The sequence below is a fragment of the Cynocephalus volans genome, chromosome 9 (genome assembly GCF_027409185.1).
Source record: "Cynocephalus volans isolate mCynVol1 chromosome 9, mCynVol1.pri, whole genome shotgun sequence".
Lineage (NCBI taxonomy): Eukaryota > Metazoa > Chordata > Mammalia > Dermoptera > Cynocephalidae > Cynocephalus > Cynocephalus volans.
The window spans coordinates 90237529-90263079 of NC_084468.1; the positions used below are offsets into that span (position 1 = coordinate 90237529).

The 25551-nt window shown below is 35.5% G+C and overlaps 1 protein-coding gene across 1 annotated transcript in view; it reads right to left on the bottom strand.

Annotated features, from left to right (window-relative positions):
* TACR3 (tachykinin receptor 3) overlaps positions 1 to 25551 on the bottom strand; it is an 80586-nt gene that overhangs the window by 34147 nt on the left and 20888 nt on the right. The window contains exon 2 of the mRNA XM_063108696.1: positions 977 to 1165. Within this exon, the coding sequence (XP_062964766.1) occupies positions 977 to 1165 (189 nt within the window). The remainder of the gene's footprint in view (positions 1 to 976; positions 1166 to 25551) is intronic.

The window sequence follows — 25551 nt, forward strand, 5'->3', positions numbered from 1 at the left end:
GCTTGCTAAGCACATCTTGGGCACCAGGGGTGACAATTGGCTCTGTATCTCATGAATATTCATAACCAATAAAAAAATAAAGTCAATAAGGAAAGAATTCAGTCAACAAATAATTTATGGATGATAAAATTGTCATACAACTAAGATTTATCAATGATAATGGACAGAATCCAGTACTCAGTTTAATAACTGCTACCTGATTTTCCTTCAGTATGTGCTTCCTAATATTTTTCTTCAGAAATCTGGACTCTGGGGAGAGCAGAGTTAGATAAAATGACTGCTTTAGAAGATAAACAGTATTTGAACCATTTATTTTTTTTAAAGGGAAAAACAAGTCACTAAAATGGGAAAAAAACATTTTGTTGAAATAAAATTTAAATGATCAGAATAAAAAATTAAATGCAATCAATTACACAAGTTTGCTTTTCTCTACCCCTTTGCTTTTTAAAAAGTGGTTCCAAAATATGAAATACCAAATTCTATCATATGACATTCCTATTTCCTTTACATCCTAGTGTTTAGGTTTCTTAATACTGAAACAAAAGAACACAAGTCAAATGAAACCAGATCAAAATGGAAGAACCAACCAGGGCACCCCTTCCCTTTAGCCGGGCTTCCTGAAAGAGCAATCAGCACTTCTGGCCTTTGATTTCTCCCTTCTCACCCATTCTTGTTCAATAATCACCCCTTTTCTTTGCACACTGTTTTTATCTTTTATCACTTTTCTCCAGCAAATTCTCCAGTGCTACCCCATATAGAAGTCATCACATTACCAATCAAAAACCTTTGTAACTTATACAAATTTACTGACCATATCACACTGTATTACAGAATTTTGGGGTGTTTCTTTTCCCAAATAATATGTGAGCTCTGAGGGAAACGTCTATGTCTTATTTGTTTAATTGTTGCTCCCTATCTATAATTCCATAACTGTTTGATAAATTGAAGTGAAAATCATAACAGAAAATTAACTTACGTGAAATGTTGTTTGGGACCTTCCGGCCATTGCACATAGCAAAGAGTACGGCCCGGCATGACTTTGGTTTTGGAGTAAAGACACTGAGGGAATGCAAGGAGAAATGCTAGAATCCAGATACTTCCAATGACAATCTTGGTAGCTGTGGCAGACAGTCTGGGTTTCAAGGGATCAATAATGGCCATATACCTACGTAAAAACAAACAAAACCATTTTGTTGGTTCTCTTGTTAACAGTTTAAGATGGAGTTCCCAAGTTGTTTCAATGGCCAGAGTTATTTCTCTTCTGGTAAACAAGTTAATAAGGATTTTGCTCGTGTAGAGGCAGCATAGAATGATAAACAAAGCATAGAACTAGGAATCAGGCAGACGTAAGTTCAAATCCTATTCTGACACTTGTTTAATCTTTTTGAAGCTCAACTTTGTTATTTTAAAAATAGAAATAGGAACACTCACCTCTTGGGGTAAGTAAGGCTCAACAGAAACAACGTAAGTGAAAGGTATTGTTTGGTGCCATGCATAACACATCGAAATTCATAAATGTCTGCTGAACTGAATAGGAACGACACTTAATAAGTGCTTAAAAATACTAGTTCCACAACTCAAAACCTTCATTTCTTTTCTGTACATTTAACTGTTTAAAGGAAAATTCTATCACTAAAACACAAAATTTAAATTGTTTAAATTTTACTGTTGGCTATTTTGTGTTTGCAAAACATAATATATTTTGATTTATGGATAATTTTCAAAGGCAATGCTTTTATCAAGGAATGAATATTACTTAAGTCAAAAGCATTTTAATCTTAATAAATATTTCAGAATAAGGATAATTAATCGATTTGTTTATTGCTCTTTGCTTTTGTAACTATTAGGCAGAATTAGATAGATCATCAGCAGATATGATGGAAATTATCTATTTACTATTAATATGTACTTGCTGGGAAAATAGAATAATTTAATCAGGCCCCCTCACTTGCCTGTCTGGTTGGGGGTGGTGTGGTGCATTCTTTTTAAATAAGTTGTGTGTGGGTGGGTTAGTGTACATGGGTTGTGACACGACTTGGCTGGCATCTGCCTCAGGTGTCTGTGCGCATGGCCATGCTCTCCAACCTATGGCTTCCAAGGACCTGTTTGCCCATTACCTAGCTTGTAGACCTGTGTGTGAGGGGTCTGGTGACCCAGCCTAGCATGTGAAGGGTTTGTGACCCAGTCTGGACAACGGGCTTGAGGGGTCTGTGAGCTCCAGACCCAGCCCTAGCTTGACAATTGGCCCAGTCAGCAGGATTACGGGCAGGTAAAAGGGCACTACAATACTGTATTAACTTTAGCCATAATTTACCTAAAGGAAATAGTTTTATTTCATTACCTGTAACAGTTAAAAGGTGAACACAAATCTTAAATATGAAAAAATAATTATACTTCTGTGACCAGCTTATTTCATTTAGCTTCATGATTCCACATATATGAGGTATCTAAAATAGTTAAACTCATAGAAGCAGAGAATAGAATGGTGGTTGCCAGGGGATCAGTAGGTATAAAGTTGCAGTTATGAAAGATGAATAAGTTCTAGAGATCTGCTGTATAACTTAGTAACTATAGCTAACAGTACAATATTGTGAACTTTAAAATATAAGAGAACAGGTCTTGTGTTGAGTGCTGTTAACACATACACACACAAAACAAACAAACAAAACACACACACTAAAGAACACGAGGACATTTTTAGAGGTGATGAGTATGTTTAGTACCTTGAATGTGGTGATGGCATCACAGGTGTACACATACATCAAAACTCATCAAAATGTATACATTAAATATGTACACTTTTTGGATACCAATTACATCTCAATAAAGCTTACAAGAAAAAAAAAAGAAAAAGAAAAAAGAATGATAAAAACAGTACCTTGTTTTAGGAAAGCAGGTAAACCATACAAATAAAATAAAATGCATATGTTTGAAATGGAAGACTGTTTAAAATTCACTGCTTATGCTTATGTTGGTAAAGATAATCATAGCAATATTTATTAATTGCTAACCCTAGCCAGCGACTTTATTTTATACATTATATATATTTAATATCTAGACTAATCCAACCAAACAAATAATATCATTATCTCTATTTTACAGAAAAACAAAACAAAACAAAACAAAAAGCAAAAAAACCCCTGAGGCTTAAAGAGATTAAGTAAATTGTTCATGATGACCCAGACAGTAAGGGAGACAGCTGGATTCTAAATCAGTTCTGCCAGTTTACAAAGACAATATTGATACTGATTATTATGGCTTCTAAATATAACCATTCATGTTAGGAATTGTGGAATAGAAAGAAAAATTTATAAGGTAGAGACACCTTCAAAAGAATGAGCGGTAGCATTTTGCCTTTTGAATACAAAAGCATCATGTGTAATCTCAAAAATGAAAGTCAAACATATAAAGGCAAGAATTGTATGTAGGCATTTCTTTTCCCACTGCTGCTCATAATGGCATTCATCACAATATGTGAATTATTGCTTTATGGGTATTTTCAAAGCCAAGTGCGGCACTTTTCAATATATTTTGTTGCACTGAGCTGAATATTCCTCAATTCTATCATAATCTTTTTCTCTTGCCCTGAAATTTTATGAATACAATTTGGATATTTAGACGGTTGATTTTTCGAAACTAAAAAGACAAATTGGGTGACCTGAGCACAGTTATAGTCTCATCCAGCTACTGTAGCACAGGTAATTCAAAATAAACTGAAACTTTCTTATTGATTCTTTGGCTAATTAGTCTAACGTTAGAGAAATTATTTCCTGACAGGTAATAATTGTTATTTCATTGTTTTATTTGAATCATATGGAAATAATCAATTTACATTTTCACTAAATAACATTTTAGTGAGACTAGAGATATTGAAACTTGAGGATGGCCTTTTTGTCATTTCTGTTCTGAATCATCCTTCATTTATTCAAAAAACATTTATTGAATGTATATTATGGTATTTCAAACACTATAGTGATACAACAATGAGCAAAAGTGGCCTCCATAGAGCTCACAGTCCAGTGAAGTAGACAGATACTAATCAAATAATCTTACCAACAAGTATAAATTACAAATGTGACAAGTCACAAAGCCAAGGCCAAGTGAAAGTATTAACTGAGAAAAACATATTTAGAGTACACATCAGTCTTCCCCAAGAAAAGTCATCCTGGTTTGGAATGTGGAAGGGTGACTAGGCAAGGTGGTAGAAGGGTGAGGGTTACAAAGAAGATTTCTGGGAGAGCAGACAGCATGCAAAAAACTGCTGTGGTGATGGTGGGCTTTTATGGGTTGAACTGTGTCCCCTCCTAAAAAGATTGAAGTGTTAACCCCAGTATCATAGAAAGTGACTTTGTTTGGAAATAGGGTCCTTACATAAGTAATCAAGTTAAAATGAGGTCATTAGGACTACTGTCCTTAGATAAAGGGGAAGTTTGGAAACAGAGACACACATAGGGAGACTGCCACATGAAGACTGAGGATGGAGGGATGCATCAACAAGCCAAGGAACGATGAAGATTGCCAGAAAACCACCAGAAGCTAGGAAGAGGCAAGGAAGGAATTCCCTACAAGTTTTTGAGGGAGCATAGTCTGGTTGACACTTTAATTTCTTACTTCCAGCTTTCCGGAACTATGATACAATATATTTCTACTGTTTTAAGTGACTTAGTTTGTGATACTTTGTTATGGCAGCACTAGCAAACAAATACAATGGGTAGGGGTGGGAAAAGCATTATATACTTGAGTAATGAAAGTTGCTACAATTGAAACAAAGTAAAAGGGGTAAGTGGTTTGAGATGAAGTTACAGGGAGCTGCTTGTAGTTTTTTTGCTATGGAAAGTAATTGAGATGATTTAATCAGAGGAGTAGAATAATCAGATTTTCTTTAGGAAAGAGCCACAGGCTTTGGTCTGGAGAATGGACTGGAGGAGGGAAAGAAGGGAAATAGGGAAGTAAGTTACCCAGCGAATGTTTCAGTTTGGGTGATAAATGACGGTTGCTTGGAATAGAGAGTTACCACTGGAGACTGAATTAAGTGAATGGTTTGAGGAAGTAATGGTATGGAGGGTCCTCAAACAATTGCAGATAGATCTACCATCCGACCCAGCTATCCCACTGTTGGGAATATACCCAGAGGAATGGAAATCATCAAGTCAAAGGTGTACCTGTTCCCCAATGTTCATCGCAGCACTCTTTACAATAGCCAAGAGTTGGAACCAGCCCAAATGTCCATCATCAGATGAGTGGATACGGAAAATGTGGTACATCTACACAATGGAATACTACTCAGCTATAAAAATGAATGAAATACTGCCATTTGCAACAACATGGATGGACCTTGAGAGAATTATATTAAGTGAAACAAGTCAGGCACAGAAAGAGAAATACCACATGTTCTCACTTATTGGTGGGAGCTAAAAATTAATATGTAAATTCACACACACACACACACACACACACACACACACAACCGGGGTGGGGGGAAGAAGATATAACAACCACAATTACTTGAAGTTGATACGACAAGCAAACAGAAAGGACATTGTTGGGGGGGGAGGGAGAAGGGAGGGAGGTTTTGGTGATGGGGAGCAATAATCAGCCACAATGTATATCGACAAAATAAAATTAAAAAAAAAAAAAAGAAATGCTGAAAGTAGAAAGTAGAAATACTGTTGTAGAAGCAAAGACCCAGTTGCCCACAGAAGTAGGTAGAATTGCCAGGCACTGCTGAAGACAAATTTGAAATTAGCAGTCAGGAATTAATTTTTGGCACCAATATTTCTACTCTGTAACTTTTTCCAGCAAAACCAATTTGTTCAAAAGTAGGCATGAAAAAATGGATATTTAGGCTCATATGGATGAAGATTTTCTAGACTTTGAGAAGAAATGATAAAATCTAAGTTATAATTTTACCCAAATAATTGTCAGTACTTCATTCCTTTAAAGAAGCATGTATCTTTTATGGGATCACTTTAGCTTTTCCTAGGTTTTTGACCGAGCTTCTCACTAGCATTCTCTCCTCCCCTGATTTTCAAATACATTAGCGTCTCCTTAGTATGATTATTTCACAAGTAACATCTAAGGTTGGACTCTTCATTATTAGAATTAGCATATCTCCTAAAGAGGTTTTAAAGGCAGTTTTTATTATCTTTTACAGAGGCTGAAATTCTCAGACGCATCCATTGAAAGCTCATATTTTTAGTGCCATCTCTCAGCAGTTTTCCTTTCTGCTCTGATACTAGACCACTTCCCTCTTCCACTTACTTTTTTTCTGATGAAATTGAGGAGATTCTTTATGTTTACTTTGATGTCTTTAGAAAAACAGATTTTTTTGACATAAATTTTGTTTGCCTGCTCTGAATAAGTAAGCCTTTTCAATTTGGTATTTTTTATTAGTGTCGAGTGTAATTCTTTTTGTTTGCATTTTTATTAAGCTCTGTTTCGGGATCTTTATGCACTTCTACATAATTTTAAGTTTTGCAATGAAGACAGAGTGCAGCCTTCAAGTATTTGCTTGATTGTACTAACCATGCAAGGAAAATTTGCCCCAAATAATATGGATTTTACTGTCCTCTCCTTTGCTTCTAGCCACAGTAAAAGATGTTATAGTCTATAAATACTAAATATAAAATGTGATCTGGCTGCTCTTTGTGCAAAATAAAGATTAGTTGCAACATGACCCGTAAAATTTCAACTTCTGGATTCAGTGCTAGGGCATTTTCTGCTTTGTCAGATTATTTAAGAGGTATAGTACCTTTTTCTAAATTGCATTTTCTAGATAAATTTTATTTTGTGATTTTCCATAAATGCCTTTAACAAGCTTAATAATGGGCTAATCAATTAGTTAATTATAAATATTGTCTTAATAAATTTTGGCATGAACAAGCATTTATTGAAATAAACATATATGAATACATTCATATAAATGTACACATATTATAGGAACTTTAAATTATCTGGCAAAAAATAAATCAGCTGTTCATTTACTCAAATTCTTTGATTTTTATAAGTAAAATGTGTACACTGGTATTTAAGGGAAGTTATATTTAAATCAGTTTCAGAATAGTAAAAGTATTTGAGTTTCATGGTGTATGCTTTAAATTTAAATTTAAATATGAGTTTAACTAATCATTCATTTATTTGCTTATTTACTGAGTATCTCTATGTATTTTCGACTATTTCTTGAATACCAACTATTTTCCGGGCAGAATTATGACATATTCTTTGGCCCTATTGATGAATGAAATAGATGTAGTCCTGTGCTTTTAGAGTCCAGAATTTAATGCAGAAGAAACACATTATTTAAATAGACACAAAATAGGTGAGAAACTACAACCCAAGTGTTGCGTGGAGCAACATTGTCTCTTGGATAGTTTGTTAAATGTTCTTTGGGGTTTTAGTGTAACGGCCAGTGTGTTCAGCACCCTCTCTGAATATTCCTACAAGTTTTCAACCTGACTTATATAGTACCCTCTGTCTCCATTATTTAATCTGCATAAAATTTATTCACTTTACTCAGTGTGAACTTGGGTGCAAAATTGTACTATCACATGATTTCCAAAAGATATCCAATCATATAAAGTATTTCATATTTCAAAATTGTATTGAATTTGGAGTTAGGGGAGGGTCAAGTATACCACTGTTCTTCATCCTGCTGGTTCTAAACTGGATTTTGTTCTCTTTGTATGCTTACCTTAAATTCTGCAATTTTCTAAAATCCTGCATGTACCATAGGTGATCTTGTCATGTACAACCTTTTAAGAAGTTTAGCCCAGTCCTTCATTTCCTTATTAAGCTGGTCTGTCTTGCCCAATCTTTTGGGAATTCTGGTGAATGAATTTCCCCCATTAAGTACACTGTGATATTATGAGACATGTGCTAGTAATTATGAGGTTGGCTTTTAAGGAGCCAATAAAAAGCCCCTTGGAAAGACTGTCCTGGTATCCTGTATACATTCTTACAAAGTTCCTAGCCTTAAAGTAAGCAAAGAAAGTCACTTTCTGTTGGGCTCAGGAACCTCAAGATATTTTGGGGATCTCCAGAAGAGGGGAATTCACCCAATTCATAAAAATACAGTCCGAGAGTGAGTCAAATCCTTGGCTTAGCTTCCTAAGCCTCAAGAAGCTTTTAAAGCTTATCAGTCTAATCTGAGATTCCTCATGACAAGTTTCAGCAAAGCCAATTTATAAAGAGCCTATATGATAATCACTACTTTTGTTGCACTTTTTGCAAATAATCATGCCAGAGACTAAATTTATTTTGCACATGAATTAGTTTTGTCATAAATATCCTTGGTAGAAAAGGGGGACTGGAGAGACAGTAATTATGTTCAGAAAAATACTCTATTTTGTACCTCTTATTAGATTCTAGTCCTGCCCATTGTTTTTATGTTTTTATTATCTGAACTGAATCCTGAAGTTTTAATTTTCTCCAGTTTCTGGATATGACTCTCCAGACTAACATTTCCAGTTTTTCTCCCACACTTCTGACTTGGAATCACAAGAAATTCAAGGTGCCTTCCTTCCTAAGACCCTGTAGGCAAAAGTGAGTCAACAATTTTGAAGAAAAATCATGTCATCAGCTTACATTTGGATGAAATTTGTACATACAAATTGCAATCCACAAAGATCTGTCAGATTGCCAATAATCTCAGATAACTGCTCCTCAGACTCAGAGACTAGCTAAGAGACTGCTCCAGGCAACTTTTGTCCCTCTTCTATTTCCACAGAAATGCCTGTTATTAAGTATCCGTTTGTGTACATTATGTATAGAAGCCTAGCTTTGAGAAACCATCTACAACACCATCTTCTACAACGAGACACAACTGTTTAATTGAACTGACCTGTTCCCAAGAATGGGAGACCGATTGAATGAGATCCTTTACCATTCAGCTACTAATTCAATTTTTCTGTCCACAGTCACCAACTCAGCTTTTAATATGTGAAATTCCCAGGGAGGTTTCAAACAAGGGCATGTTGGGGATCAGAAGATGTTACCCCAAAATATGGTGCTTTGATATGCTGAAATAAGGAAGCAGCCTCAAGGTCTCTCTGACCTCCCCTCCCCTTTTCCTGTCTCTCAATACTCTGTCATTTTCCAAAGCACAGGATGAAGCTGTTCCCTTACCTGCCTAAAGTCTGGGCCCAACAAAGAAGATAATCACCTCTTGTCCTTTCCCTGAGTTTTCATTAACCTAACTCATATTAAAGGAAGGAAGACTAAAGTCTGGCTGCACACGTGGACAGACTTTTGCCACAGACCATTGTGTTCTAGTTTGGTCCCATCCTGTATTTTTAAGAGAATCATTTACCAGCGATTGTCTGCTTTGTGGGCCTGACAGACTTTGTTTCAGGCCATTGAATGTTCTCCAAGCCCGCTGAACCCCCACTAAGAACCATTTACTAATACACCCCCATTTTCCCTTTCCCTATAAAGATAGGTATATAAGCTTTGTACTCCATGGGAAATTGGAAAATTTCTCTCTTGTGATTCCCCTGTGCATTGTCCCATCCCAGCATTTAAAATAATAAAACTTGTTATGATTTGTTATACCTTTTCTTCATATCAACCTGTTTTTCAGTTGATTTTTCAGAGAAGGGCAAGTTTTCCCTTGGCCCCTACAATAGCATTAATAGGTTTTTTCATTCTCAGAAAACTAGTACTCTTTTAATTGCCTTCACTGTAAATGTTATTCATTTGTATGTATGTTATTCTAAACTCCTTCCTTTTTCTCACTTCCTTTGCACAGTTAAAAATAATATCAGTCCAGTTTCTAATGTCACCAAATCTGTTCTTTCCCTCTGATTGATAGTTGAACTATCAATGCCTGAACTTGAAACATAGTCATAATGGGTTTCCCTGCTACTACTCTTTTCTAGCTTTTTTCACGTTGTCTTCAAAGTTATCTAAGATAATTCCCTGTCTCTTCACTTCCTACAGAATTAACTGCATTTTTACACACTCCTTACTACAATGATACTAAACATCTCACCTTTTCCCACAATTTTAATATACTGTATCAATCAGAGGTCCAGGAAAAATAGACGGCACACTTGAATGGGCAAACTAAAGAGGGATTAATAAAGAGGTCATTTACAAACGTGTGTGTGTGTGTGTGTGTGTGTGTGTGTGTGTTTGTGTGTGTGTGTGTGTGTCTGTGTATGTTTGTGTGTGTGGGGGAGCGAGGCTTAAGGGAAACCAACCTGAAATAAACATCCTCCAAAACAAGCAATATCAAGGAATTGATGCCTCTCCCCTTTTTACAAGCCTGAAGGATGTAAAGATCCTAAATTTGAAATGATGAGATGAAGCCTTAAGAGAAAGGCACCCCCATCCCCCCCCAAAATAAATCCAGAGGCATAACATGACAGAATTTGAACTTAAGTGTGTCTGACCCCAAAATCTATAGTTTCTCCCTGCACACTGCACTGTTTTATTCTTTGATTCTTCATTACAAAACATAAGTTTTTCCTTCACTTTGACTGAATATTGCTGAAGTCACTCTTTTAATAAAAAAAAGCTTCAAAAAAAGAAAAAAAGAGAGAGAGAGAGAGAAAGGCATCCAATGAGGGATATGGATACCTATGGGTGGCTTAGCCAATTTGCAGCAATCCTGAAAGGAAGGAAAGGTAGATATACCCCAAAGTCACTCTCATCACTTGCTTCCATCTCCTTCAGGTGTTTTCCATTAGGCAAAGCCAAAAAAAGTTCAGGGAGTAGAGGACCCTATCTATGACAGCCAGTCATCCTTGTGGGGAAGGGGCAGAGAAAAGAGTGGAGTTGGTATAGAGTATATCTAAGTCGAAAAATCGAAATTATCCCTCTTACTCAGATCTTTATCTAAAGTTCTACAATTGGAAAACTCCTACCTATCCTTTCATTTTCACTCAGATACAGAATGATCACTGTGGATTTTTCCCCTCTCTCCTTTCGGAGTTAGTTTTTGTACATTCAGTGTTCCAATGGCATTATGTTCATATTTTAATTTTATCTCTGTTCTAAATACGCTACTAAAGGAAAGGAATACTGATTTATTCTTCTCTTTGTTCTGTAACACCTTGCAAAGCATCTTGCCCATAGTAGTAGTAGTTGTTGAATGATGACTGCAAATGGTTGTTGAATATTTGGACACATGAAGGAATGAGTAATTTCTTACAAATGAGAACTCTTGCATGTATACAAGTTTTTAAGGGAATAGTTTTCTTAACCTTGCTAAATGGGAATAAAAAACAGAGTGTGACTACGATGTTAAAGTTGCATTAAATAACACAATGTATTCAAACAGAGTTAAATACTGTTATGCACAGGAGACTCTCCACCTAAATCATCCTGAACTATATTGAATATAATGAAATTAACACTCAGGAAGAAAAACAGCTATGGAGAGACAACAACAACAGCAAAGTACACAGAAAAATAACTTATTTAAAGTGATTCTTAGGTACTTTTGATCAGCATGTAAAGAAAAATAAGTTTATGCTCAAATTTTGATCTAAGGACTTAAGAAAACCTGCTTTTGATATTGTTCCTAGCTTTTCAACAGAAACTAATTTTATCAGGGTAATGTAGTATAGGTTATTTTTCTTCTAAATCTCACTTTTTAAAACAGTTTTTTAAATGGAGAGTAATGAGATCTTTTATGCAACTTGAATAAGGTCAGCTAGTGCTCAGTGATTCAATGGTTAAATGGAAATTTCAATGTTACACTTGGAGACTTTGTAATTTCTTTGGGTGCAATAGGAATTGATTATCTTTAATTTTGTCTTATATGGATCTTCACAATATCAAAATCCCTTCTCAAGTAAATACTAGCCTGTAGTATAGTTTTGGTATGTTATCTTTAAATTAATAGAGATGATGGTGCCCATCAAGCAGAAGAATTTCTAAATTTTAAGGGTATTTAAGCTGTAATGATGTACATGCTTATTTAACTATGCAAGTGGAAGAAAGCAGGTATTAATTTAACCTCAAAATCGAGATAATAAGTGTGGGAAATGGAGGCTTTTTCCATAGCTTACTTTGCTTTTTAATTATATTTTCACAATATCCTGTTAAACTTGATCTGAGCACAAATCATTCAAGCATATGAAAACAACTTAAAAATTTGCCTTCATTCATTCATTCAGTCATATAATAAATATGTATTGAGTGCCAAATAAATTCAGGCATTATCCTAGATGTTATGACTATAGTCATAAATAAAATAGACAGTACTATGAAGTACATTTAGACAGAAAATGACACAATGTTGCTGTTTAGACAGTGGTCAGTTCATAGATGAGTTACACTGAGAAAATGAAAAGGTAACTGTTCATTTTTTTGTTAGAGCTTCTTCTCTGTTCTCAGCCACATCACACTTATAAGATCATTTTATTTTAATAGCCTTTGCTCTTTGTGAGCTATAACTCTTCCAAGTCCTTCTGAGCTCATGGGGGACAAATGATTTAAAAGTCATAAAATCTAACCTCAAATAGCAAGTGTTTTCCAGTTCGGTCATTTTCATGTCTCACTACTGAAGCAAATCAGTGATTCCAGACAGTTCACATTAAATTACCAATCTTCCATACACTAGATTTCAGTTCTATTCATTTCAGAACATTGTTATGTCCACTTTATAATCTTCATAAAATGTTAACCGACATCTCCTATGATACATTATTATGTAAATATAGGAAAGTAAAAGGCCCTAACTCTGCCCAGTTGCGTTGCTTTCTTCTAGTTAAAGATCAGTCACAATCCTGGATTCATATTCTCTTGTTTTGAGAATGTATATCTTCTATAGGTAGAACTGTTTTTGTGTTTTTGAGGTGACAATGTGGTGTACAAATAATGGCTGGTCACCTTAATAGTCACCTTAATAGCAGTATATTTAAAACTTAGAATTGGAATTGTTAGTAGGTGAAAGTATTCTGAGGGGGTCATCATATCTGGTTTTTAGAAGCCAGAACTACAGACAAATACTTGAGGTAGTAGTAGTAATTTTGTTTTCATGAAATGGGTGCAAAAGGCTCTTACATAAAATGCCATCTTATTCTAAGGCTTAAAATGTGCTCAAAAGACACCTTAGTAACAATTCTAGTGTAGAATTACTGCTGAGTTTGGGGAATTTGGGTGCGAGGAAAGGGTATGAATCTTTTAAATTAAGCTCTACATGTTTTATAAGATTATAATAACCTCCCTTTAAACTTGGGTTTGAGGGTGAAAATTTAAATTTATGTAATAACATTTTATAGTGTAATGGGAACTCTGGAGAACCATGAGGAAAAAGTAAGTAGAGTGATGGTCTGTAATAAAATCCATTGTGAGAGAAGTAAAAGATTTGACACCAGTATTTTCTAACAGAAGATATATTGGAAGCACATAGAATGCATGTGTTGAGGCAGACTAACATTACAAACCCTATTATATTAGTTTTTTGTTTTGTTTTGTTTTTACAATACGGAGTAGTTTGGCTTGATAAAACAGGACTTGTAACATTTTAAATTCCGTGCAATGAGAAGACACAATATTATATCGCTAAGCAATTATGTTTCTTTTCTAGTACTCTTAAATCCTTTAATAAAAAGCTCTCTATCTCCTGTCAAATTATGCCTCAAATTACATTGTCAGACTGTGTCCAAGCAATGTGCAGTACCTGAGAACAAAGGAAAGTAGGGTGCTCTCCATGGTGCTTAGTGAGGGTACGGGCCAATCACAAATTTCTTGCAAATATTTTTCTTTTGAGTGGCTCATATACTTGTATGAGTTAGGAAATTTAGATATCTAAGACTTATTTTATTATTTTATTTTTAATCATTACATATATATTATTTATTAATTAAAAATTTGGAGTAATTACAATCTGTCTCAAGAGTGTCTAGCCTGATAAAATTTCACTATTCAATCCAGTATAAAATGTATGCTATATTCAGCCACTTGAAAACCTTCAGGTAGCCAGTTAGTGACACTTTGGCAGTAAAGTGGGCAGGGGGAGTAACAGCGGGGATTAACTAAGACTACCACCTGGTGAAGTGAGTAACTGTTCTGTATGTATGCATGCTGATGCTACAAATAAAGCTATATAGATAGATAGATACATAAATACATAGAAACATAAATACATAGATATGGATAATACTTAACACTAAGTACTTAGTGTTTATGCAATTACTACATATTCAGTACCTTACCTTAAACTGATGGACCTTAATTCTGCCATCTTTATATCTTTGACAATAGAAAATATTATAAGGCATTCATATAAATATATAAAGAAATATTATTGAATGCTTACCGCCAGTCAAATATTCAATGTTACTTAGGTTACACAACAAACGCCCTCAAGGAGTTCACACAATATTCCAGGCAGATGATTTTACTAGCTTCTTCTCAATATAGTTGTGCTTTGTGCTATTTTTTTAAAGTTGGGATAAACTTTGTTCTAATAAATTTCTTGCTCTATTTTGTTTGTTACTAGTGTCATTCCTTTCTAAGGGTACTGACTGTATCTAGGGGTGAAATTTTCATGAAAAAAAAAAGAAGTTAATTAGGCCATAGGAGCTTGCATACTTTTTCTATTGTTATTATGAAGAACTAACCAGTTGAGGTAGTGGTCACACCCACAGAACATAAAGAAAATGGTGCTTAATGTACAGGAATTTTTACTCTATTGAGACAAGGAAAAATGTTTAAACCAGATAAGGAAGGAAAATTTCAGTGTGCCCAGTAAAAATGAAAGAATGTGTATTATAATAGGAAATTTGCTCTGGTAACCATCTATTAAGAGGTTTCCATATTAATTTAAGGGACATATATCTTTTTCATCATTGTCAAGTGGAAATGCCATAACAGCTATTTATGAGTATAGAATTGCTTCTCATTTGTACCCTAACATGTAGTTAAGAATGAAAATCTGTCCACGAGGCTCCTTTCTCATTTCTCAGGATCTTTTACCTAACTCATTCATCATCTGAAATTATTGATTAGAATTACAGATTTTCTAGATTTGTTCTCTCACCATGTGAGGAGCTTTTTAACTCTCTAAAATAAGTAATCTCATTTATGTTCTCAATTAAAAGGGCTCATGGGGTTATTAGTGAATTGAACATTATTCTGATAGCTATGGCTGTATATCCACCCATCTGATACCAGTAATTTTTCAAAAGAAAGTGCTATTTTGTTGAGTAGTTTCCTTTCTGGTTGAGTTAAATTTTTTTCTCTAAGACTACCATTTTTCTCCCATAGGTTCTTTTATTTTAATGGGTTAGTTTTTCCTTTATAAGATCAACTATTTTAGTGAAAACAGAGGGTGATATTCTTCCTTATAAAATATTACGGCCAACAGATTCTCCTGTCTTGCTCTTTTTTTATATATTAAAAATAAACTGCTAAAATAAGACATTTAAAAATTTTATTTACTATACAAAAAGACCTAAATAGTTGGAAGAGACATACCATGATCCTAGTTTGGAGAATTCATCATAATAAAAATATCGATATCTCCAAATTGACATAGATATTTAATACAATTACAATAAAAACTCCAGAAGAATTTTTTTTGTAGATACATAAAAGTTTATTCTAAAATATTTGTGGAAGAGTAAAGAAGTAGAATAGCAAAAAATAACTGTGCAGAAGAAGATTGAAATTGGAGGAATCACACTCCATATTTTAAGACTTACTCTATGCTGAAGTAATCAAGACAGTGTGGATTTGGTACAGACACAGATCAATGAAACAGAATTGAGAGTCCAGAAATAGACCCACATAAATATGGCCCATTGATTTTTGACTAAGGTGCAAAAGCAATTAAATGAATAAATGAGAGTTTCAATAAATATTTTGAAACAATTGGACATCTGTGTATCAAAACATTTTTACATTGAACTCAACCTCATACTATATACAAAATTAACTCAAAATGGATCATATATCTGAATGTAAAACATAAAACAATAAAACTTTTAGAAAAAAATACAAGAGAAAATCTTTATAACCTTGGGTGTAGTTAAGAAGTTCTTAGACACAGCAATGAAAGCATGAAACATTGATAAACTGACCTTTATCAAAATTAAAACTTTTGTCTGCAAAAGGTACTGTGGAGAGAAGAAAAAGCTAATCTACAGACTGGGAGATATTTGCAAGTCACATACCTGGCAAAGGACTCATACTCAGAATACATAAAGAACACTCAAACTCCATGGTAGGGTATTCTCCCAGAACTAAATTGTGAGGAGCTCTGGAAATCCTCTCCCTCATAACCAATGAAAAAAACAATGTACAAAATTGTCACAATTAACCATTGAAAGTCTCTGAAAATTGAACAGAGGCCAAAACAGCTAAGAAGTATTTATTCACTAATAATCTACTAAATCTTTGTAAAAGCAGTTGGAATCTGTGTGTACTCCTCCCTTCCCCGGGTCCATGGTGTAGGAGCTCTGTCCTGTGTGGGTGGGAACATATATGAGAATTATCAGCTCTGCTGTCCTGCTGGAGGGGGCTGACTTTGTTTAAATAAGAGCCTGGAAAAACCCATATCTGGGAATTTTGTAGAAAACAATAGAGATATCAGAGGTAAACAGTTAGGAGAGGTAAACAGTTAGGAAAGGTGAACATCATGGCAATATTATTTAAAGAATGCAACAAAACTGCAGGTCATTTATAAATTTAACAGGCTGATCCAGGGGAAGAAACAGTCAAGTAAGGCCGTTTTAGGATTGTACATATCCCTGGTGATCTGGAAGAGTGTGTCCACTTAGGAGAGACTTGAGAAAGCCCTTGAGAGCTACTAGACCCTGGATGAATGTGAGGCAACCTTGTAAACTCCCAGAACTTTGTAACCATCACTATGACACAGATCCAATAGCAAACTGTGGAGTCCTAATAGCTCAAGTTATTTAAGCACAACCTCTGACCAACCATTGGCTGATTGGCTGACCACTAGCTAAGTTGACTCAGAGGCAAATCCTTGGAAGCCAGACTTAAAAATAACAGCAAGGAAAAAAAAAAAAAAAAGAGCAATGATATCACAGGCCACAATTGTGAGGGAAGCAGACTCCACAAAATTAGAGCAGGCAAGTCACTACATAAATAACAAACAAACAGGCCCCAAATCACCACAACAGCAAGCTTCAGAGTAGAAGGGGGGAGTCAGAATTCATAGTTACTGCATTATATTATATAAAATGTCTTGTTTTCAGCAGAAAAGTATGACACATTTAAAAAACCCAGAAAAATGTAACCCATACACAGCGATAACCGCAGTCATTAGAAATTATCTTTGAGGGGCTCTAAAAGTTGGGCTTAGCAAACAGAAACTTAAAAGTAGTTATGTTCAGAAAACTAAAGGAAATCAGTTTTTAAATTAAATTATAATGCAATGATTCATTAAATGGAGACTATTGAAGATGCAGAAATTATGAAATAAATTGTATGGAAATTCTGCAGTTGAAAAGTACAATAACAAAAAAATTAAAATCAAAACTTTTCTAGTTGTTTTTGAGCTAACAGAAGAAAGAATTAAGGAATTTAAACAGAGATTAATATAGATTTTCCAATATGAAAACAGAAAGAAAAATGAACAGAGCTCCGGAGATCTGTAAGACACCATTAAATATGCAAACAAATGCAAAATGAGAGTCCCAGAAGAAGAGAAAGGAACAGAAAAAATATTTTAAGAAATGATGATTGAAAACTCCTCAAATTGGATGAAGAACATGAACCCATATTTCCAAAAAGCTCAACAAACATTAAGGAATAAATTTAATAAAAGAAGTGCAGGACTTGTAAAACATTAAAACTGCAAAGCATTGCTGAAAGAAATTAAAGACCTCAATAAATGGAGAGAGAGCTGATATCCATGGATTAGAAAACAATATTGTTCAGCTGACAGTCGTCCCCAAACTGATCAAAAGATTCAATACAATCCTTGAAAAACTCTCTATTCCAATTCCAGAATGTAAGAGCTGGTCCTAAAAATCATATCTTTTAGATATGATAGAAAAATCAAAAGACTTCAAAAAGGAACAAAGTTAAAGCACTTACACTTCCATATTTTGAAACTTAGTACAAGGCCACACTAACCAAGATACTGTGGTACTGACATAAACACAGACATATAGATAAATGGAATAGAAATATCAAGGGTCCAGAAATAAACCCTGACATTTATGTTCAATTGAATTTTGACAAATGTGCCAAGGCAATTCAATGCAGAAAACCGTGGCATTTTCAACAAATGGTACTGGTACAATTGGATATCAACATGCAAAAAGATCAATTAGACTGTTACCACACATTGTACACAAAGTAGCTCAAAATGGATCATACATAATTACAAGATCTAAAATGATAAAACTATCATAAGGGAACATAAAAATGAACATTCACAACCTTGGCTTAGGCAGTGAATTCTTAGATATGACCACAAAAGCACAAGCAATAAAGGACAAAAATTACAAATTGTCCTTCATCAGAATTAAACTTTTTGTTCTTCAAATACACCACAAAGAAAGTGAAAAGATGAGCCACAAACTTGGAGAAAATATTTACAAATCACGTGTCCAATAAGAACTTCTGCCCAGAACATGCAAGGAACTTTTATGACTTAGTAAGGCATATAATCCAACTTAAAGACAGAGAAAACAATTTGAAGTCTATACAGGAGACTACTCATTGTATAATTATACAATTATCCATTATATCAATTATATAAAATCCATTATATATAATTATCTATTTATATCAAATTCCAGAAAAGTCAAATTTATATTGGGAAAAAATAGCTTTGTGGTTGCCCAGAGCTGAGTGTGGTACAGGGAGTAACTGCAATTGGAAGTGAGGTTTCTTTTCAGAGTGATGGAAATGTTCTAAAATTAGATTATGTAGATGGTTACATAAACATCAACATAACTGATGATTTACTAAATTTACTAAAAATCAGTGACTCATATACTTAAAATAAGTGCACTTTATGGTATGTGAATTCTAACTCAAGTAGGCTGTTAAAGAACAAAACAAAAAACTCAATTTTAAGAAAAATAACCCAATTAAAAAATGGGTAAAAGCCTCAAACAGGTACTCCACAAAGGAAGATGTATTAATGGCAAATAAGCACATGAAATATGTTAAAAATAATTATCCATTAATAAAATGTGAATTAAGGCCACACTGAGATACAACTACACACACATTAGAATGGCTAAAATAAACTAATACTGACAATATAAATTGCTGGTTAGGATTTGGAATGAGTGAAATTTTCATGTGCTGCTGGTATGAATACAAATGGTACATCTGGTACAAAAACAGTTTTTCAGGTTTTAACTTTAACTTTATAGTTAAGTAGATATTTACCATACGATCCAGCAATCCCACTCCTATTTACTTACCCTAGAGAAATGAAAACTTGTGTTCACACAAAACCCTGTACATGGATGTTTATAGCAGCTTTATTTATAATTGCTCAAAATTAAAAACAACCCAAATATCCTGAAAAGGGTGGATGAACAAACTGTGGGGCAGTCATACAGTGGAGTACTCTCAACAATGAAAAGTAACAAACTCTTGATAAACTCAAGAACTTAGATAACCTCAGAGGTGTGGTTAATTAAAGTGGCCAGTCTCAAAGGTTACATATTATAAGATTATATTGACATGACATTTCCCCAAAAGACCAAACTACAGTGATGAAGGAGAGACCAGTGGTTCCTAGGTTTTAGGCCGGGGAGGGTGTGAATATAAATGAATAGCATGAAGGAGTTCCTTTGTGGTGATGGAACTGTTCTGTGTCCTGATTGTGGTGGTGAATGGATGAACTTATGCATGCATTAAAAACCCTAGCTCTGTACATAAATTAAAATAAATTTTACTGTATGTTAATTCAAAAAAATAATAAAACTATGTAATTGGAATTTACATGCCCTCATATCATGAAATTATATTTGTGATTTTTTATATTAGACATTCTTGGTATTAAAATGTTTATATGAAAGGGTTTACCATGTAAACATTAACCAAAAGAAAAGATTAGCTAAAAAAGTATCGGAAAAATTGGACTTTAAAGCACTTGTTACTAAATATAAAGAGGGATATTTGATAATGATAAAAGGGATCAATTCAATAGGAAGACATACAGTCTTAGATTTGTATTAACATTGCTTCAAAATGTACAAAGCAAACTTGACAAAACTAAAGTAAGAAAAAATCTCCCATCATAGTTGTACTATAACACACCTCTCTTGATAGCCAATAGAACAAGAAGACAAAACAACAATAACAAAATTTAGTAAAGATGGAGATTTGTCCAACATGATTAATCAGCTTGCTATAATTAAGAGGAGAGTTCATCACACAGATGATGCCAACAATTCTCTCCATTTATTCTGAAATGTTACACGAGAATACTTCTAAAAGTTTGTGGAAAATAGAATTAAAAGATATTACGAATTTTCCCCTAAAAATTAACAAATCAAATAGTAGAACCATACCCATAGCAAATGAGTAGAAAATACTGTGCAAAGTGTCATTAGAAATCCATTACACACCTCTGGACACTCCCAGGAATGGATACAGGTAGTGAACCACAATGTGAGTTCTAAGGGCCAGGTTACCACGAAGGCAGTCATTGTCCAGATTTATGTGAGTTAATCAACAGCAGAATATCAGAGTAATGGGAAAGCATGTGAACATTCAGTCATTGCAGAAAATGAAATTGCGGAAGTAATAGTTTTCTCTTGCTTTACATAAAAGTTACATTTTCTCCATCATTACTAAATACATATTTCTGAAATATGGAAGAGCATACATAAGAAAATACAGATTTCCCACAAGCCTGCCACTAAGGGACAACCTTAGTAAACTTCCTCGTTGATTTTTCATTTCCTTTTACTATTTTACTTATGCATATGCCTATGTATATTTATGTGCATATCATTATGTATATTGTATAATTATATCATTATGTTTCGCATCTGTTTATATTTATATACATCCTTTTAAAGTAATATTTTGCATGTTATTTTGCATATCAGTACTCTCAAAACATTATTTTAAATCACTGATTAATGTACATTCTAACACATGTACAAGAAAGTCTATTTCAGAACTATTTGTAATGCTAAAAAGACTGTAAACAATAAAATCTTTCTCTGCAACTTTATTTTCTATGAATAGATACCTAGAGATGGAGTTGCTGTGACTAAGGGAATGAGCAATTTCATTATATTCATTACCAAAGTGATTTCTAAAAGGCTGTTCTGTTTTTCTATTTCTGCTGGCAGGAAATTAGAATGCCCACTTCTCTGACTTTCATCAGCATTGTATTAACATAAAATATGGTAGCTTATTTAATTTAGGTAAATGTGCATTTCTTTTATTATTGTACATTTTTTCCATCTATTTTTATAACAATTTTACTCTTGCATAGTTGCCATCTTTTACATATTTGCATTAATATTTTCTTATTGATGTGTAAAAACTCATTGTAAGTTAAAGTTAACTGTGTCTATCATTTATATTGTAAATACTTAAAACAGTTTGCTTCTAATTTAATTCTGCTTTAATGTTTCTGATTTTTGGTCAAACTACCCAATGTTTTGGTAATATAGTTTTATGTAGTCAGATCAACTGATGTTCTTATGCTTAGAGTATCTTTTCCTAGCTAAAATAAAAAGTTTAATGGCAATATTTTATGTTATTTTATTATTTTATTATTATATTTTAACTATTTATTCTATGTGATATTTATACTAGTGCATAGTATAGTGAGACTCTAAATTGTTATTCCCCCAAATAATTAGGTAAATTCCAAATTTCTCATGTTGAATTATTATGCTTTTTCTTATTGTTTTGTGGTACTTTCTTTGTAATAATCTCACATATGTAAGAATTTCTGTACATAGATTACTAATCTAACTGTTGATTCTTGTTCTCTTTCCAAATGTTTATATCTATTATAATTTTATAGTATTTACCCATCCCATTAGGCATTTTTCTTCATTATTATTACATTTACAAACATTTCTTGGTTAATTTAGCAGCTTATAATTAGAAAACGTTTAGACTAAGTTCTATTAGAGTTCTATTATACTTCCACTGTGGTTTTACTGAAATTACATTGAATATTAAAAGAACTGATATACAAGGGTACTTGGGTACTTCAAAAAGTTCGTGGAAAAATAGAATTAAAAGATAATACAAATATTTTCCTGAGCTTTTGGATGTACCCTCATATTTTTACTATTTAGTCTTCTCAGTACGTGTATTTTATTTTCTGGTATATAGATGTGTGTGTGCACACATGTGTGTGTATAGTTTACTTCAGATAGTTCTCAAGTATTGTGTTTATGGGTAGTTATTGTATATCTTCTTAAGAAAGTACCCTATATCTTGGATGCATTTCAGTATGCATGTAGAGGGTCATATGGTTACTTTTAAGATTGTATATTAGTAGTTTCTGGTATTTACTCATCCATTCTTCTCTCGGTTGTCTTTCCTAGCAACTGTTTCCCTTCCCCCTCTTTCCTTTTCCATTCTATTTATAAAGCTATAAAATTTATACCTCTGACAAAGATATTTCAATAAGCTATGATGTTTGGTGAACAGATGGTCTATATTTGTTAATTAGTTAAATAGTGTGCAAGTGTCTGAGAGAAAAGTATCTATTGATTACCAAGCTTAGGCAATCAGATTGTGATATTTGACATGCAGGCAGTCCTTACTTTGCAAAGCTGGGTGGGAATATTAAAATGCCCAGGCAAGATGAAATTATGCAAGGTGACCTTAACAATCAATGGGAAAATTGCAAGTTTTCTGTGACCTTTAAAATTTTTGTTAAGATATCAAACACTTGATTTTTCAAGATGGCGGCGGCTGCGGCGGCTGGCGCAGAGTAGCTGAGGTGGAAAAGTTGGCCACTGGGCCTCAGGCAGCCGTGAAACTTGTGGACCTTCCTCTGGCCATCTCTTAAGGGAGGACTGCTGCTGCTGGCCGGTCGTGGGGGTCAACGCCACTTTGCCCCCGGCAGGAGAGGCTGCCTCATTTACAGGCAACAGCTTTGAAGTGTGGAGCAGGAAAAGAACTGATTCTTAGCTGCAAAAGCGAGTCTTGAAACAGGGAACACGGCGCCAGGGCTGTTGTGGATGCAGCCAGGATCCCGGAGGCTGGGGCCGCACTGAAGGCGGCCAGCTGCCCTATTCAGGATTCGAGGTTTCAGGCCGGCATTAAAGAAGATTCCTGGGAGCGCCCGAGCGGCGCCGCGACTGAACAGCCCGAGGCGGCAGCGCCGAGAACACGGAAGGCAACAAACCAGAGACAGAGCGAACGCCCGACCTGGCACAGCACTGTGAGTGATCCCTGGCACAGCTCTGTTCGGGGGGTGGATGCCCACGCGGCTCCCGCCTGCACCACCAGGCCACTCACTGCCCCGGTGCTGCCTCCATTTTCCCAGGTGCAGGCAGCTCCGCCCTGCTCGGCCATCACTGAGCCCATTTGCTTGGCCTGGCGCGGGGCTTTCCGGACCCTGCGGGCCAGCCTCCTCTCCCACTCCCTCCGCGGTTCTCTGGCGGGGCTGGGGGTGTGGGGCGTCCGACCAGTGTTGGGAGGGCTAGCAAGTACGGGCGGGCCGACTGTCACTCCACCACACCCTGGACTCCGGCCCCGGTAAACTTCCTGTTACTGGGAGGCAGATACCATCTCTGCGACCACCAGTTTGGAAAAAAGCCTAACGAATTTCTGGTTGGGAATAGTGTGGTAGGAGAGTTCCCAGGTCCGCTTGAACCTGCCGGAGAGCAGGCTGCAGGCGGGCACTAGACTCGGTTTATACCAGGGGGATACAAAGGTGAACAAGACCCGAGAAAGATCTACACAGTGCTACAAAGGCACCCAGAGAGACCGGTCGTCTGTGCCTAGCAGAAACCTGGTAGACTTCCTGGGCGAGGCGGTGCTGAGCAGGGTCTTGAAGGCCCAGCTGATAGACGAGGGGTGCAGAAGACACGCCCCAGCCCAGCACAGTGTGCACAGAGGGGGGAGACGTGCGGCCAGGGAGGCGGAGACTCGACAGAAACCACACACCCGGTGGGGTCGCCACTGCACGATCTAACAGCCTGGGCCAGAGCACACGGAACGGGGAGAAGTCCTGTACAGAAAGTGAAAGCTCAACAGAGATCACACACCCTGTGGTACGTGATCCACCAGCCCAGCAGAGTCCAAGCTGACCAGAAAGGTGGATCCCCGGAGAAGCCCAAGACCCGAGGCAACCACACACACAAGACACTAGAGGCCAACTGAGCAGTCACGGCGGGAGCCATACCAAATTGGCAACCACAGCAACATCCTAGTTAGTCATTAGTCTCAAACCGGTGGACTGTGAAACCCCCTGCCACAATGAATAAACACCAAAAAAAAGACACCAGAAATACAAAAATCAAGAAAGTACACCACCAAAAGTTAATAAATCTCATACTCTAGATCCTATAGAACAAGAAGCCCTTGAAATAACTGACAAGGAATTTCGAGTGATAATTCTAAGGAAACTGAATGAGATACAAGAAAACTCAGCTAGACATCATGATGAAATGAGGAAAAGTATACAGGATCTGAAAGAGGAAATATACAAGGAAATCAATGTCCTGAAAAAAAATGTAGCAGAACTTGCTGAACTGAAGAAGTTATTCAGCGAAATAAAAAACACAACGGAGAGTTTAACCAGCAGGCTTGTCGAAGTTGAAGAGAGAACCTCTGAACTTGAAGATGGGCTGTTTGAAATAACACAAGCAGACAAAAAGAAAGAAAAAAGAATCAAGGACATGGAAGAAAATCTGAGAGAGATATCAGACAACCTCAAGCGCTCAAATATCCGAGTCATGGGTATTCCAGAAGGGGAGGAAAATGGAGATTCCATTGAAAACATATTCAACAAAATAGTGGCAGAAAACTTCCCAGGTATAGGAAAAATCACAGATCTTCAGATCCAGGAAGCTCAACGATCTCCAAACGTATTCAACCCAAAAAGGCCTTCTCCAAGACATGTCATAGTCAAATTGGCAAAACTCAGAGACAAAGAGAGAATCTTAAAAGCTGCAAGAGAGAAGCGTCAAATCACCTATAAGGGAGCCCCAATCAGGTTAACATCAGACTTTTCATCACAAACCCTAAAAGCTAGAAAGGAATGGGATGATATTTTCAAAATACTAAAAGACAAAGATTGCCAGCCAAGAATACTCTACCCTGCAAGGCTATCCTTCCGAAATGAGGGGCAAATAGTATATTTCTCAGACAAACAAAAACTGCGGGAGTTCACTACCACAAGACCACCCTTACAAGAAATCCTCAAGGGAGTACTGGGTTTGGTTCCTGAAAAATAACTACCACTGCCATAAAAACCTAAGAAAAATCTAAACCCGCTAGTACAATAAAAATGGCATTCATGAAGAGAAAACAAGCTAACAAAAACACTATCTACAACCTAAGGAACCAACAAACAAAGAAACCAAACAGTAAATCAGAAAGCAAGGAACAAAAGACACCTAAGACAACCAAACAACCAATAAAATGCTAGGAATAAATCAACACCTTTCA